At 46.0% G+C, this 17,618-nt stretch overlaps 1 protein-coding gene across 1 annotated transcript; it reads left to right on the top strand.

The window, feature by feature from the left end:
• Positions 1–7,234: 7,234 nt before the first annotated feature.
• On the top strand, positions 7,235–8,198 carry GTSF1L (gametocyte specific factor 1 like). Its single transcript, XM_077159505.1, has one exon. The coding sequence runs from the start codon at positions 7,649–7,651 to the stop codon at positions 8,108–8,110; it is 462 nt and encodes a 153-aa protein (XP_077015620.1). The 5' UTR covers positions 7,235–7,648; the 3' UTR covers positions 8,111–8,198.
• Positions 8,199–17,618: the final 9,420 nt, after the last annotated feature.

Below are 17,618 nucleotides of genomic sequence, written 5' to 3' on the forward strand. Positions count from 1 at the left end.
CATGACTTTACAGTGGAATTTTCTGAAATGTGCCCACGGAACAGTAAGCTGTGCAAGGCAGGGACAGGTGTGGAGGAGAAAAGGTGACTTGGGAAAAAGCGAAGGCGGGTACAGGGGGCCTTGGGCTCAGGACCTCTTAGGTCTGTGCTGACACCTGGGGGAGCCCCCCGGGGGGGGGGGGCTCAAGGTCCCCGTGCCCGCAGCAGCTCAGAGGACCCACATTCCCAGGAGTCCCAGCCTGGAAAACTAAGCTTAGTTTAAAAATTAATATAGCTTTTGCAATGTGACTGTGTGATTGTGAAACCCTTGTCTCTGATGCTCCCTTTACTACGTTATGGGCAGATGAGTAAAAAGTATAGATTAAAAAAAAAAACAAATAATAGGGGGAACAAAGGTTAAAATAAATTGAGTAGATTGAAACACTAGTGGTCAATGAGGGGGGGTAAGGAGTATGGAATGTATGAGTTTTTTCTTTTTTATTTCTTTTGCTGGAGATTTGCAAATGTTCACAAAAATGATCATGGTGATGAATACATAACTATGTGATGATATTGTGAGCCACTGATGGTACGCTGTGTCAAAAATGTTTGTGTGTCAAGAATGTTTCTGTTTGTTGTTTACAATAAAAATATTTTAAAAATACACACACACACATATCAGACTTTATTCCCTACAACCAGAAAAGACAGTAACGCAAACATGGAAAGTAGCAGAAAGGATGACACCTCTAGGCTGCGAGGAAAACCTCAGAGCTGCTAAAAAGCAACCGTTTTTCAGGCCACATTATCTGTCCACAATGCAGTTAAAGACAAGAGGATAAGTGAAAAAAATCAAGTTACTTGGAAACTTATTCCCAAAGAACTCGAATCAAAGACGGGAACAGAACTGCACTAGACGCACGGGCTGCTCAGAGTATAACAGCAACTGAAACTGCCCGGCGCGAAGCTGAGGGGAGGTAAACGGGGCACGCCTGTAGCTCTAAATGTTTGTGTTATTAAACACGGAGGATCGAAATAAAGGCCACATCCCACTCAAGAGGCTAGAAAATGAGCAACAAGATAAGCCAGGGCAGAGAATTCAAAATAAAGGTAAAAATTAGTGAAATGGACAGCACAAACGTCGCTGGAAGTGATAACTCGAAGGCTCGGTTGCTGGTGACACCCGTAAAACCCCGAGACTCAGCGCCCGGCGGAGGAGGGGAGGGGGCGGGGACCCCCTGGGCGATTCAATTCAATCAAAGATACAGAGGTCTCAAATTAAAGGAGAATACCAAATACCCATGGTAAGCTAATGCGGTGAGTGCAACGAAATGGACGCGTGTCTAGAAAAATGGGAACGGCTAAGAGTAGAAAGTCAGGGTATCTGCTTTGAAACTGACATGGAATTATTTCCAAAAACGTCACGGGCCAGAGTTCAGATAGAGATGTTCTTTCCAACCTTCAAACAGTGTTTCTATGCCCTTAATCTGGAAAACAGAGAAGGATAGAAAGCGTTCTAACTGATTTTACAAATCTAGATCAGATGTGACCCAAAAACCGGACAGAGGTGACCCGAACGTCCCTGGTCCCGCTTGTACCAGGTGATTTGTGTGCAGGCTCCGGGGTGGGAAGTGCAGCCACTACACCGACACCTGTCACAGGGAGAGTTGTCCAGGCAGGCTCCCGAATCAAAGGGATGGAAGCAGGAGCCCAAGCGGGCAGAGACCAGAAGAGGCCCCGGAGAAGGGCAGCGAGGTCCTGGCCAGAGCATGGAATGGCAGGGACAGTCTGGGAGCCAGAATCGGAGTGGACACCCCACCCCAGTGCCACACACACATACATGAATCCTGGGAATGTCTCTGGGGCAAAGGGAGTAGAATTAACACCATTTGGTAAAGGGTCGGGGAGGCAGGTTTCAGCTCAGTGTCAGAAACCTGACAACTGAGCCTCTGGGGAGGTAGTGGGAGAAAGGTTTAGGAGGTGAAAGGGTGAGAAAGAAGGAAGGTAGACCAGGAAATTTAAAGCGGGCGGGTTTATTTCTGCGCTCCGGGGGCCGGGGGTGAGCTCACCAAATCCAAGACACAGGGAGGTCAGTCAGCGCCTGGGTGATGGCGGGCAGTGTTTAAGCAAGGGGGTCAGGTGACCTCCGGAAGGGGCGGGTCTCTGGAAGTCAGGTGTCCGGAAGGGGCGGGTCATCAGGTCTGGCAGTCGGGTGGCCGGAAGGGGCAGTTCCGGAAGCCATGTTGGGAGGGGCGACACATCCTCCGGAGCTCCAGTTACTGTGCCCTTCCCGGTTCCCCCGACTTAACAGTGGGCGCCCCATCAGGCATGACCACCCCACAGGGATGCTCCGGAGGCGACACCTGCCCTGGGGGACAAGGCCTCCAGATGTCTCTCCAAGCCTGAAGAACTCAGGCTCATAATGACTCTACCCCTTAATGGCTCCATCCCATCCCATTACGGTCGTTGCTGACTCCGCTGACCCGGACCCAGGGTATTTTATTTTTGGCAAACACTGTTTCTGTGACCTCTGCGGCCTCCTCCTCCTGTCTGTGACACCCTCTGTTGGCAGCATCTCTCAAGATGGAGATTCGTGGGGCAGAGTAGCGAGAGGACCGCACAGCTGATTCGCCCCCAGGATGGCGTGTAAATGCAGAGAGGCCCCGGAAGGGCGGCCCAGGCAGGTGGGGCAGCATCCCGCGCTCCTCTCATGTTGCCATGGTGGGCAACCAGTCAGGTACCGGGCTCGGAGCAGATGCTGGGAGGAGGGCTGCAGGCTTGACGCCCATTGGAGAAGCCTGTCCCTCTCTCCATAAAGGACTAAATGTCTGCCCCTTACTTAAGGGCCCTTGGCCACAAAGAAACCTGCAACAGCTAATGTCTCCTTCCTCATTGCCTGGGTTTCAATGATGGATAAAATGCTTTCACTATGATCTCCATGCCCCATATGCGGACTTACAGAGGCCTGAATTATCCGAGCCTGGGTCATCCCTGGTCACAAACATGGAGCATGCTATGGGTGTGGGATAAAAAGGGCATTGTCAGTGTCATCAACAAATACTGTGCCAGGCTTTGGGAGGGGGTAAAAGGAGACACTGGAGCACCTGTTAATGCCCATCAGTGCCAACGTCAAAGTCCCTCCAATACTGGACTGTAGGCTTGGCAAAAATGGACGCTGTCACAGAAAGGGTAGAGAAGTTACAATTTACCCAGGACGCACGGTCAGCAAAGCTAGGAGACACGTGGGCGGAGGGTGGGGTGCAGCGACACAGCACCCTGGGCCTCTGAGTCTTCTTAGGAGACAACTTGGTTGGAGGCACCCAAGCTCTCCCAGACCAGGAGACCCAGGTGAGTACCAACCAAGCCCCGTGTCCCCCCCACCTCCGGGTGACCCAGACTTGGGTTTTCTCCTTTGGACAGGAGGGGCTGTGTCCTATAGCGTAGTGGAAAGGGGAATGAACACTTGCTGATGAGAAGGGTGGCCTCAGGAACGTTTTAGGACTCTTGACAAGGTTTCCATTCTCCTTCTCTGGGCAGGTGGTAGGAATTTACCTCCCCAACCCCTGAAGTGGGATGTGGCCATAGCACTTGCTTTAGACAATGAGTGTCAGTGGAAGTGACACTGGTCATTTCCTGGTGGAAGCTTTAAAAGCCAGTACATGAAGGAAGCCCCAGTGAGCCAATCCCCACTCTACTCCTCACCCCTGGTAACCTGGTTTGGACATGAAATGGGAATGAGACATGGGTCTTTGTGGTTTTAAGCCCCTGCAGTTTGGGAACTGTATGTTACTGCAGCCTAACCTCTCCTATCCTGACTAGCACATCCAACATAATTACATGACAGGGTCATAAAAGCTGCCTTTTCTAGCATCCTTAGCCTAACCCCTGGGTTTCCATCACAACTTCTTCTGGACACCAGTGAGTGTCACCTTGCTCCATTGTCCATGGGTCACATGAAAGAAACAAGACATCATGGATGCCAGGTCACAGTGCAGCTGTGCGATGATGTGGGCCAAGGAGTGGGAGAGGCAGCACTAGGCCAGGGTGTGGAGGGAGAGAAAAGGTGCCATTCACAATGGCAAAAAGAAGGAAAAACTATAAAACACCTAGGATTAAATGTAACAAAAACATGCAAGGTCAATATGAAGAAAAGTTTTGTATTCACAAAACTTTTTTTGTGAATACAAGGCACTGTTTGTACACACACATACACACACACTCACACATATGCACCCAGTTTATATATACACATATATACATACTGTCTAGGCCAAGATCATGCAGCTGGTAAGTGATGGAAAGGAAGATTCAAGACCAGAGAGTTTGGATTTTAACCACCAGTGAATTAAGGAAGGTCTTGACAAATTGATTGTAAAATTCATTAAGAACAGAGAGTCAGCAAATTGTTTCTGTCGAGGACCAGACAGTAAATATTCGAGGCTTTGCAGGCCACGTGACATCTGTACAACTACTCAACTCTAGGGCAAAAGCAGCATTAGACAACGTGTAAACAGATGGCCGTGGCTGTGTTCCAATAAAATCTGATTGACACAAACAGAGGACAGGTTGGATTTGGCTCATGGGCCATAGTTCATTTTTTTTATTTTTATTTTTTGGGTGGTGCATGGTCCTCAAAGTGAAGGCCATAGTTTATTGACATCTGGTTTATAAGAATAATTCTTAAGGGTAGTCAAGACTTTTTTGGAAAAAAAAAATCATGAACAGGGACTAAGCCCATCAGATATTGGCACATAATATAAAGCTATCACAATTATTTGGAAAAACATATTTATAGATTAATTTAGGGTGACTAGCTACCTTATATAATTAAATTAGAATATTCATGTTTATTTATGATATTGGCTTTTCCGTTCAAGATCATGGTATCTCTGCGTCAGTCAGATCTTGAGAGATGGCATAACAGTGGGGAAACTCAAGGCCAATTCATAGATGCAGCCCTGTAACTAGAGGGGCAGAGGCAATGTCAGCGGGCCAGAGACACTTACGGCCTGAGGCACTGGCCAATATTCTACACTTGGACCTGGTTCAGCCTTGCTTGGGGCAAGAGGAGCAGCAGTGAGCAGGGCCCACACCAGTCGAGGCACACATCACACACTAGGCTGGAAGGCCACAGGCTGCATCTTCAGGAAAGAATGGTCTAGTCTAAACCCTCGCCCCACCCCAAAGAGACCACGAAAGGCTACGTGGCTCTCAGAAAAGCAGGAAGACTAGAAAGATACCCCTGGACACTGTGGCCACAGAGCAGCCCTGAGGCCAATTTGCCCCCAGGAGACAAAACTGGGCTCAGACCAGGGGGCCAAGAACATGGTTTCAGCTGGTCTTGACCACAGCCGCCCTCAGGCCTCCCAAGCCTCTCTGAAGGCAGTCACAGCTAACCCGGGCTTTGGGAAATCCCCACAAGCAAGTTTTCAAGGACAATAAGTAGGAAGCTATCAAAGACAGCCAGACACAAAGGAATAGTGCACACCAGTGAAAACATGTAGGTTTCTGGAAAATTACCCTAGTGCTTGGAACCTTTGTAGAATCTTGTATATCGCCCTAAGTGTTCTTTAGGATTGGAAGGAATAGTTTTGATTGGGGTTTGGCAATTTATGATAGGTAGCAATGTCTAACTGAAGATTGCCTAATAGCGACCTCCAGAGTGGCCTCTGGATTCAATTTGAACTCTCTCTGCCACTGATACTTTGTTACACTTCTTTTCCCCCTTTTGGTCAGGATGGCATTGTTGATCCCACAGTGCCAGGGCCAGGCTCATCCCTGGGAGTCATCTCCCACACGGCCAGGGAAACTTTCACTCCTGGATGTCATGTCCCACGTAGGGGGAGAGCAATGATTTCACTTGCAGAGTTGGGCTTAGAGAGACTGAAGCCACATCTGAGCAAACAAAAGAGGTCCTCCAGAAGTAACTCTTAGGCATGCCTGTAGGTAGACTAAGCTTCTCCCCTGCATACATAAGCATCACAAGAGTAAGTCTCAAGATTAAGGGCTTTTCCTATTGATTTGGGTGTCCCTAAAGTTTGACACAGTATCAGGGGATTCCCTGATGGTAAAGTTTAATAGTTCCATATTTTTTCTCCCATCCCTCAAGGGATTTTGCCAATACTTTTTTATTACCTGCTTAATGTTTTCTAGGATGTATCCAGGCGTTAAATTAAACTATTCAGGATTAAAGGCCCTCATTCTTATTCTGGACTCCCTGTGTTTCAGTTGTTCAAATGAGCTATCCAGACAGATTGATTTAGATTATGTACTACAGAAAATTTAGGTTCTGGACACACACAAAAAAAGCTTTTCTTCCTTTGGTTTCAAAGAGCAGGTGTGGTTCTAAAATATAGACAATGTCTTCCTTACCCCGGTGTTCTGAATGACCTTAATCCCGACCTGGTTGGCTTCATTCTTATCACTAAATACCAGGTTATCCATATAAAAAAACAGCCTCTCAAAATCCAGAAATAATAATTCCACTCTGGACTAAATATGGCTGCTATAAGAGTTTACAATCTAGGCCCCTGTTTTCTTATAAACATTTTCAAAAGGAGACCATACAATATATTTTTCCGAAAGGAGGGTGAAATTTTTATTAATTTAAACCTTGATAAGTCATTTATGGATGTATTCATGTGTAGAATAACTATTAATCAATTTAAAAGACATACACACAAAATCAGTTGGTGGATTTATATGTTATTATATTAGAATTATTGTATCTATTATTTATACATTTATATTAAATGTAGATGGACTAGATTCTCCGGTTAAAAAGCAACATACCTGGTGGTGATGATAGTAGAGCATCGTGAATGTAATTAATACTCCTTTAAGTGTATAATTGAAAATGGTTAAAATAGAAAATTTTAATTTTATATGTTACTACAATACAATTTTCAAAAGCATAAATTGGGGGGAAAGATAAAAAGGAGGGGGAAGTGGGGAATGGGGAGTTATTTCATTGCTTAATGGGTACAGAGTTTCTGTTTGGGATGACGAAAAAGTTTTGGAAACAGACAGTAGTGATGGCTGTGTGATCTTGTGAACGTACTTTATGCCACTGAATTGTATGGTTAAAACGGAAAATGTCATGTTATATGAATTTACCAGAATAAATGGTTTTTTAAAAAAACAGCACATATGCCACCCACAATGTTGAATGGCAGGCTTCCCCAAAGCCCCTCCCAAGCCAGGAGGGCGGGTAACTTCTTCCTGATGACTCAGCTGCTCATTGTGACCACACGTGGCTGCACCTTGAGGTCACTCACAGCGGAGGTTACACAGCATTGCCCTCAGAGCCAAGGGGTGGGGAAGCACATCTTCACCTCCCTGCATGGCCTTGGGGCTGCTGTATTTTGTTTTTGGGGGGGTTTGACTCTCGCCTCTGCTTTAGGTAGTCCTTCTGCCTCGTGTGCCATTTGCAAACTCTGAGTGTTCTCTGCGCAGCTGCTTCTTATAGCTCCTTGACCCCCTTCTAATCTACCACCCCTGGTCTCGGAGAACGGGGGACCATGGGTTGTTAAGACCTTCACCAGGTTCCCAGAGCCAACGCTGGGCACAGGACAGCTCCGTCCTTCTTACAAAAGAGCTTTTCCACTGGTGGCATCTCATTTTTTACTCTGAGCTTTGAGACACTCTGCTTGCAGCACCATTCATTGCTCATGGAGCCAGAAGCCTTAGAAATTTGCCCTTATGACCCTCACCACCGAATCCCACTCAGTAGGTTTCAGTACCACCTGGCATCATGCAGGAGAAAGAACCCCAAGAAAGCCAAAAAGATGGCCAGCTGCAAGTACAACGCCTGCCATGTGGTTCCCATCAAAAAGCTGGAGGAACACGAGGCTGCCTGTGTCAACAGAAGCTCTGTGGAAGAGGAAGATGCATTGAAGCCTCTGAAAGTTGGTCTTCCAAGTCCACAGCAGAATGGAAAACCCCTCCAGGTTTTCCCTGGGCTGCCAAGCCCCGACACCTGGAATGTCGACAGCGCTGATTGCTACCCCATGTTTGTCCTTAAGAGTTTTGTCCCCCAAAAGCTTGTGTGTGAAAGCGACACAAGAGAGTCAGAGAGAGAGGACATGCCATCCCTGACTGCCACCCAGAAGATCCTTACACCAGGAGAGTAAATGGCCAGCAGGAGAAGGAACACTCAGTCTCTTGGTTGCCTGGAAGGATGTGCAACTCACCAGAATAAAAGGCATGCAAATTAAACGACACCGGGGTGCCTTTCTTCCCACCTAGCCCATTTGTGAAGTTGAAAAGGCCCAAGAACATTCTGTTGGCAAAAGTGGGGTGAAACAGGCTCCCCCATAATGTCGGTGAGAGTGTAAGTTGATAGAATCTCCATGGAGGGCAATTTGGCAATAGCTATAAAAAAGATTGATGCATCTATGTTTCAATTCTCCCCCAGGAATATAACCTGTAAATGGTTCGCACCTGTGGAAAATGAGGTACGCACAAAGTTATTTGTTGCAGCACTATTTGTAGACCCAAAAGGCCAAAGACAATCTAAATATCCAGGTACAGTTTTAAATATCCATTAGGAGGGCCTGGTTAAATTAGTTATGGTACAGCCATACAATGGAATAGTGTGCTGCCATGAAAAAGAATGAGGCAACTCTTTCTGCACTATATGGAAAGGCTAAGACATTGCTTAACTTAGGGATTTATCTCTAAATAATTATTTAATAGCCTAAATAACTTAGACTATTTAATTTCTAAATAGCCCAATAGTAAATATTTTAGGCTTTGAAGCCCATGGAATCTCTGTCCCAACTACTCAGCTGGGCCATTGTAGTACAAAAGCAGCCACAGCCAATTTGTAGACGAATGAATGTGTGTCCCCCCAAAAATTTACTTACAAGAACAGGCAGTGGGCTGGATTTGGCCTATGGACCACAGTTTTCCAATTCATGGTTTAAGCGATCAAAGCCAAATCCAGAACAGTATATTTTTATTTATATATATAATTATGTATTATATATATACTATATAATATTATATATAATATATATATTATGCTACCACCTCTGCAGAGTTGTGGGAGAGGATATGTATATATGTGCTTGCCCTTGCATAATATTTCTTTTGGAGGATACTCTAGATCAGGGGTCTGCCCACAAAACTAAAATATTTACTGTCTGATCCCCGACATTAACAGTTTGCTGACCTCTGCCCTTGAAGTGAATATCAGTACCTCTAGGAAAGAGAATCAAGACTGTGGGACAGGGAATAAAGGCTTTTTCCTATGCACCGTGTAATGCCTTTTGCTTGTTGAAACATGTGAATGTATTATCAAAAAATTATAGTATGGGCCACAGTGGCACAGCAGGAACAGTTCCCACCTGCCAGGCCAGAGACCTGGGTTCGATTCCAGGTGCCTGCCCATGGAGGAAAAAAAAATTATAATATAGTTTTCCAAAAAATGGCATATGGAAGATGTAATCTTCCTGTTCCAGAAGGAAGTATTAACTGTTAATTTGTTGGGTTTTTTTTTAAGTAATCATAACTTCATCACACCTGGCCCCTTCAACTGTTCTACAGTGCATTAAATAAACATTTCTTCTTCACAAAAAAAGGAAGAGAGAGAGAGAGAAGTTCTGGAATTTGGCTTTAGATGCTCCGTGGTTAATAAAATGCATGGGCTAGAAAATTGCAATGTAAGAAGCAGAGGAAATAAGAAAGTGATGTGGAGGGAATATACTTCTGAGTACACATGCTGACATGACCAGGAAAAAAATAAAAATCTGGTTTGGGGAATGAGTGAAACAAAATTGGTCATGAGTTTGTCGTTGCTGAAGCTGGGTGAGGTGATGGATAAATTGGGGTTGTTTTACCATTTTTTTCTCTTTTTAAAAAATTAACTCAATGCAATTTGTAACCTGAGTAGGATCCTGGAATAGAAAAAGGACATTAGTGGACAAACTCGCGAAATCTGAGTAAAGTCTATAGTTGAGTTCATTGTATCATACAGATGTTAATCTCTTGGTTTGGGTAAATGGAGCATGGTTTCTTAAGATGTTTACATTAAGGGGGCCTAGGGAAGGGCAGAAGGAACTCTTGTACTATCTTTGCAAGTTTTCTGTAAATCTAAAATGATTTAAAAATAAAAATGATTATATGAGCAAAGAGTAGCATCCTGGAGAAGAGAATTAGCACAAGCCACTCCATCCAGCTTCGAAGCTTGGCTCTATCACTTACTGGGCTGCTAGACTTTGGGCAGTTACCAAACCCAAAATCTGTGATTTTGTTTCCTCATCCACAAAATAGAAATGATAATCTCATATGATTGTGAAGAGGATTAAGAGTCTTACATGTAAGATTATTAGAACAGAGTCTAATACATAGGAAGCCCTCAATTAATGCCAACTATTAGTAGTAAAACTTGTGGCATTATTATTCAGAAAGGAAAAAAATGTGACTTAAGAGAAATAATAAGTAATTTTATAAAATATGTCAACATATTTAACCAACCAAGAAAATAATCAATTTGCACGTAAAAGGATAACTCAAAACTTTGAGATAATGATGAAAAGGCTAAGGGAGTGCATTTTTCAGGAGGACAGAAGTATTGAATAACAAATATAATGAAGTTTAAGAGTAGCCTGCACAACTAATGTTTATAGCAGCATTATTTACAATTGTGAAGAGACAGAAAGAGCCCAAATGTCCATGAACAGACAAATGGCTAAACAAGCTGTGGTATATACATACAAATGAATATTATGCAGCTGTAAGACAGAATAAAGTTATGAAGTATGTGACAACATGGAGGGACCTTAAGGACATTATGCTGAGTGAGATTAGCCAGAAACAAAAGGACAAATACTGTATGGTCTCACTGATATGAACTGACATTAGTGAATAAACTGGAGAATTTCAGTTAAGAACAGAAACAAACAGGAGATAGAAATACGATGGTAGATATTGGGTAATTGGAACTGAAGGGATACAGATTGTGCAACGAGACTGACTGTAAAAACTCAGAAATGGACAGCACTATATTACCTAACTGTAATACGATAATGTTAAAACACTGAATGAAGCTGAATGTGAGAATGATGGAGGAGGGCTGGGGGCACAAATGAGATCAGAAAGAAAGACGATAAAGACTGAGATGGTATAATCTAGGAATGCCTAGAGTATATAATGATAGTGACTAAATGTACAAATTTAAAAATGTTTTTGCATGAGGAAGAAATGTCAATACTGCAGGGTGTTGAAAATAGATGGTAATTAATATTTTAAAATTTTAACATGTGTGAGACTAAAGCAAAAAATGTTTTTTTGGTACAAAATTTATATTTTGACTAGTGCAGTTCCTAATATAACTTATGTAGAGAACTTAATTGAACACCATAAGTACATGGAACCTTGAGTAGGGCATGAGATTTTGTAGGTTTGTCCAGAGTGATGACCCAATAAATCCCACAGTGATTTGAACAGTGAATAAAAAAGTATTTGCAGGGTGGGCCACGTTGGCTCAGCAGGCAAGGATGCTTGTCTGCCATGCCAGAGGACCCGGGTTCGATTCCTGGTGCCTGCCCATTTTTAAAAAAAAAAAAAAAAAAAAGTATTTGCAAAGTCCCCTTGGGGGAATGGTGAGAAAGGGGGAAAATTCAACTTCCCCATGTGGAGAATTCCTGATATTCTCACAAGCTGTGGGGACAACCAAAGCAATACGCAGAGCCCCCAATCTTGGGGTTTGTTCATATGAAACTTAACCCCCGCAAAGGATAGGCTAAGCCTACTTAAAATTAGGCCTAAGAGTCACCCCTAAGAGAACCTCTTTTATTGCTCAGATGTGGCCTCTCTTTCTCTCAGCCAACACAACAAGCAAACTCACTGCCCTGCCCCTCTCTACGTGGGACATGACTCCCAGGGGTGTGGACTTTCCTGGCAATATGGGACAGAAATCCTAGAATGAATGGGACTCAGCACCAAGGGATTGAGAAAAGCTTCTCGACCGAAAAGGGGAAGAGAGAAATGAGACAAAATGAAGTGTTAATGGCTGAGAGATTCCAAACAGAGTTGAGAGGTTATCCTGGAGGTTATTCTTACGCATTAAATAGATATCACTTTTTTAGTTAAGCAGTAACAGAGAGGCTAGAGGGAACTGCCTGAAAATGTAGAGCTGTGTTCCAGTAGCCATGTTTCTTGAAGATGATTGTATAATGATATAGCTTTTGCAATGTGACTGTGTGATTGTGAAAAAAAAAGAGTAGCCTGTACAACAAGAGAAGTACTTCATATTTTCTAAACCAGGCAAGGGAAGGGGAGAGATAGGAAGATACTGAAAACTATAAATTCAATCAAGAAAACAAAGGATAAGGAGAGTAGTAAGAGAAAACACACACACAAAAAAACCTGGTAGAAATCAATCCAAATATATCAATAATCACATAAACATAAAAGGATTTAGCGCACTTATTGAACAAAAAACCATTCTGTTTAACTCACTAAATCAAATACATCTCCATTCTGATCAACAGTAGCCAACATCTTTAGGCCAAGATGGTAAATACAAGAAACGTGTGCCATCACCTCCATATCCTATGCACACAACAGATATGACTAATCCATCACAGCACTGAGCCCAGACAATCCATTCAGAATCCTGAATGCAATGCCCCAGGCAGCCACTGCAAAGTGGTAAAAGTTGGCTTTACCTTGCCAGAGCCCCCTATAAGCAGAGCTCCCACTGCATCTGCTTACCCACATGGCCTGCGATGTTTCTGGAAATAAAAAAGGGAATTATAAAGGGATTTAAGAAAAATTCCTTATCTGAATGTGGTGAATGGAGAAATTTTTAAGTTGCATATATGTTACTAAAATGAATATTAAAACAGAAAAAAGCAGAAACAAAATATTCCTGCCTAGAGATCTGGAAGGAAAAAGACCATGCCAGCGGACCGTATTCCTGAGCTGGCGGTGGGCCCGCCGTGACCTGGTCTCCTCGGGCCTCACGTCCTGCCAGCCCCGCACCTGTCTCCAGAACTGCGAGCCAAACCATAGTGAGATAATCCTAAGAATACTTGTTCGGAGTGATGGTGACCACAGCAAGCTAATGCTGGGTTTGGGGCCAGTGACTGAATCACAAAGGAGAGCCAGCCTATGGTTGGGGGGAAAAGAGATCCCACAACCTTGGGGAGCAGACAAGGTGCGAGTTCATGCTCAAAAGGGGGCCTGGAGGAGAAGCTGCATCCTGGGGCAGAGAGGCTCTGGAGTGGCCTAAGGAAGGAGGAAAGTAAGGGGAGTGGGGTTGGGGCCAGGTCCCCTGCAGGTATTACTTTCAGTCCTGGCCACCACACTGAGAGGCACTGTTTTATTTCCAGTATATAGATATGAAAAGAGAGTCTCAGAGAAGTTAAATGACTTGCCTTGGTTTACAAAGCTAGTAGTGACAAGTGGCTGTTCCAGTCTAGCTTTTGGAGAGCTCAGGCCAGCACAGCCCCAAGACCAAAGGATACATGGGACAGAGTTAGGCGTGGATTTACTGGTACTTACAAACAGAAGATCTTTCCGGTGGTGACCATCTGGAAAATGGAAGTAGGGGCTCCGCCAAAGGGCGGGGGTTGCAAGAGGCAGCTTATAAGGGTTTAGGACAAAGACATTCCACAGGATATGACACAGTTTCAGCAGGGTCTCCTGACACAGGGGCCTGGAGGTTTGTTATCAAGTGATCAGGGGAGGGGAGTTCTACTGTTTTGTTTACGATACCATCTGTACGTTCTCCAACCCCAGCCCCAAGCCCCGAGGTCTGCAGACCTGTAACTTCTGTCCGGGTCACGGCAGGCGGGTCCCTGCAGTAACTTCATCTCAATATGGAGAGGCGGCCAGGCCCTGGGTCTCCACAGTGGCCTGATTATATTGAACCCATACCCAGCGATCCCGCTTTTTGGTATGAGTAAGACAGAAAGGTCACCGCAGACGAAGACAAGATGAAGATGGACTATTTGTAAGAGCCAAAGTGGAAACACAGGTCCTTCAGGAGAACGGGCAGAACCACGGTGGAGGCTAAGAAACAGACGATTTCACAGAGCAGGCACGCCCAAGTGTGGCCTGGAAGCCAAAAGCTGGGCTCAGGTTGGGACTGGAGCACTTCCCTCACTCCCCTTCTCTTCTGCAAGGTTTATTATGTGCATATGAAAGGAATGAGAAAGACCCTAGGGTCCGTCCTGAACTGGCCTGCCGCCCACTGCGCCCCCAGGTGTGTTCTTGCATCTCAAAGAGACAGGGCTCTGGTGGGCATCCAGGAGGAGGAAGCTCAGTGCCAGTCTGCCCACGCCAGAGGCACTGGGGACCTGACCAGGGTCACCAGGACGAGGCAAAGAGCCCTGGCACCAGCCAATGAGGAGAGAAAGGCTTTTCCCACCCTCACGTCCCTGGAGAGAGGCCCCCAACCTGCATGGGCTGTTCCCAGGAGCTGGGGGACGGGGGTGTGGCCTGAGGCTCGTCGGCCACCACGGTCCCCTGGAGGGAGGGGGCGGCGCTGCCTGCTCCACGGCCTCAGGGCGGACACGCGGGCCCCGCGGCCACAGCGCCACCCGCACCCCGCCACGGGCGCTGGCCCCCGGCCTCCCCGGCCTCCCCGGTCGGTGGCCGCCCCAGCGCCTTGGCGTCCTTGCGGCCGTGGGCGCCGCGGCCCCGGGCCTCGCGGACGGCGCTGCTCCGGCCCCCGCTGCGGCTGGACGGCTCGCGGGGCGCCTCGTGGCCGCTTCCTCCCCCGGCCACCCGCGGCCGCCCCTCGTCGGCGCGACCGACTTCGGAGGCCGAAATCCCACCTCCGGGCTACCCCGCGACAGCGCGTCCGAGTCTCCGCGGGCGAGCAGGGGTCCTCGGCGCGGGAGGCGGCTGGCTTCTCTTCCCTTGAAAGGAGACCCACCTTACACGGAGCAAGCTCAGCTCCTACTTGGCCAAACCCAGCCTCAGTGCCCGGGAGAGGCCGCTGCAGGGCCCGGGGATGCAGTCCCGGGTCTCCCAGAACGGCCTGCTTCTGCCCGAGGGGCGCAAAGGGTTTCTGGGGCTGCCGCCAGCAGGCGCGTCCCGGGAGCACCCCCACTCCCCCACCCCCCGACCTGGGCTTGCATGTGGGCTGAGTTCAAAGTGGGAGATAATGACGATGTATTAAAAGAAGATGCACTCCCCCCTTGGACAAATGAACAAAGGAAGTGCTTTTTTGTTTTGTCTTTGAACATTCTCCCTTTGCTTTTGTTTGTTTTTGCATAGGCAGGCACCAGGAAACTCCCTGTTTTTTAAAGTTTACTTTTAATTGTGGTAAAATGAGCATAACATAAAAGTCATGTTAACTGTTTTAAGTGGCACTTCTTCGATGTTAGGCACGTTGACAATCTGTGTAACTTCCACTCCCAAAGCTCACACTCACTTGGCAGTAACTCCCCATTCACCCTCCCACCCCTGGAAACTGCTATTCTGCTTTCTGTCTCTAGGAATTTGCTTATTCTAAGTATTCCAAATAAGAGAAGCCACACAGCATTTGTCTTTCTGGGTCTGGCTTATTTCACTGAGCACGTCTTCAAGATTCAGCCACGTTGTAGCAAGTACCAGCACTTGACTTGTTTTATGGCTGAAGAATATTCCAGGTATGGTGTAGTGTCAGCTTGGCTAGTCATCAAACATTGTTCTGATCATTACGGGAAGGGTATTGAGTGGATTTAAGTCATCAGTCGGTTGATTGCAACTACCGCTGATTCCATCTACAGTCTACAAAGGAGCCTGCCTTCAGCAATGACAGATGTCTTATCCAATCAGTTGAAGGCCTTAAAGAGAGAATTGAGGAGTTCCTCAGTCAGAGGGAAGAATAGCCATCTCTACTTCAGCCAGCCTGCTTCTCCTGGGGAATTCCCTGAAACTTTCATCGGAGTTCCCAGCTTGCAACCTGCCCTACAGAATCAGACTAGTCAATCCCCACAATTGTGAGAGCCAACTCCTATAATAAATCTCATAATATTTACATACATACACACATTCTGGCAATCTCCTGCTTCCCTGGAGAACTGTACACATGTGGGTACACCACAGTTCAATCATTGTTTTGGTGGAGGGGTGACCCACGGAGCTTCCTACTCCACCATCTTCTTACATCCTGGTTTGTTTTTCTAAAATTTACAAACTCTCTACCTGCCAAGGCTACAACGTTCCCTTCTCCCCTCCTCCCAGCCTTGGTTACCTGTAATCTAATTTCTGTCTTCACGGATTTGCAATTTCTAGATACTTCATGTAGGTGGAATTGTACAATATTTGTCCTTACATGTTTGGGTTATTTCACTCAACATGTCTTCAAAGTTAAAAAAGAAAAAAAGGAATGCAGGTTTTTTTGTTCTGAGCACCAACTTTGCCGGTGTTCTCCAATCCCGCCAACAACCCTGGGAGGTAAAGGATTATTCCCACTTCATGGCTGAGGGCATCAAGGTTCAGGGCAGTAAAGAGACACACAAGTGGTAACAGCCATGCTGGGATTCACATCTAAGTCTCTCTGATCCACGCCAGAGCTTTTTCGGTGGCTGCCCGAGAGCCATGGAGAGATCTGCACATGCTTTGCACCCGCCTCTCCTTTCCTCAGGAGTCTCCAGCCCCAGGCAACAATCAATACACAGCAACAGCTACAGCGGCTTTGGATTCCAGAATCCTTCACTCCCACTCTTTTCCAGCAAAGTTTGAGAAACCTAGGGTCCCTAAATTCTCCCCAACCCTGCTGAGCCCAGGGCATACTGTTCATTTTCCTCCAGGGCTTTTTAGTGCACACAAGTCTTAGCTTCCATAAGACATGCTCCCAATTACTCCTTCCTGAAAGACATTTAAAACTTGTGCTTGTCCTTGTCAGACTGTCCCCTTTTTGTGTACCTTAACCTAAATACCACAGGTCAGCCCTGTTACCATGCAAGCACAACCCTTTAATTCTCAGTGGTTGAGACTGCCGATTTGCATCAGTTTCTCAGCTCGTATCGAAATTCATCCTTACTTCCAAATACATCTGGCCAAAAGCGGAAACATAAAATTCCTTTTTGAGGGGCTAAATCATTATCATTACTATACCAGAGGCTTGCTCACCTCCGGAAATAACTGAATTATAAAACTGATCCGTGTGGGGTCTGCTGAGAAAGTGGCTAATTCAAGCAGTGGGCTTTCAGGCTGATCCTAGCCTATCGACTACCTGCCCTGGGACTCCAATTCCTACACAGTCCAGCTTCTTCTGCACCCGCCGTGGGTCATTCCTGTTGCTTTAGGCATTACAGGGAGAATTTGTTCTCTGGGTACAGAGTAATTTTCTTCACAGGTCCTGTCCATCAATGGAACTGGCTGCTGCGTAATGGAAGGACTTCTCCCCACCAGTGAAGGAACTAAAGCAAAGGCCAGACAACCACTTGATGAGGATGCTGAGAAGGGGACCTGAAAATCAGCAATGCTTGAGTTCAATGGTCTTCTGGGACCTTCTACAATCCTTTTACTTGTGGCTGCAAACAATACAATGACCACCAGGTGGCACCAGAGTGAAGTCATCTTGGCAGAGCCTTCATTGGCCCAGCACAAAGCTTTTCCTGGAATTAAAAAAAAAAACAAAAAAACTAATTGAAACAAAACAGAAACAGCTGGTTCCAGGGATCTGGAATCATC

Source organism: Tamandua tetradactyla, chromosome 1 (genome assembly GCF_023851605.1).
Source record: "Tamandua tetradactyla isolate mTamTet1 chromosome 1, mTamTet1.pri, whole genome shotgun sequence".
In the NCBI taxonomy this organism is placed as follows: Eukaryota; Metazoa; Chordata; class Mammalia; order Pilosa; family Myrmecophagidae; genus Tamandua; species Tamandua tetradactyla.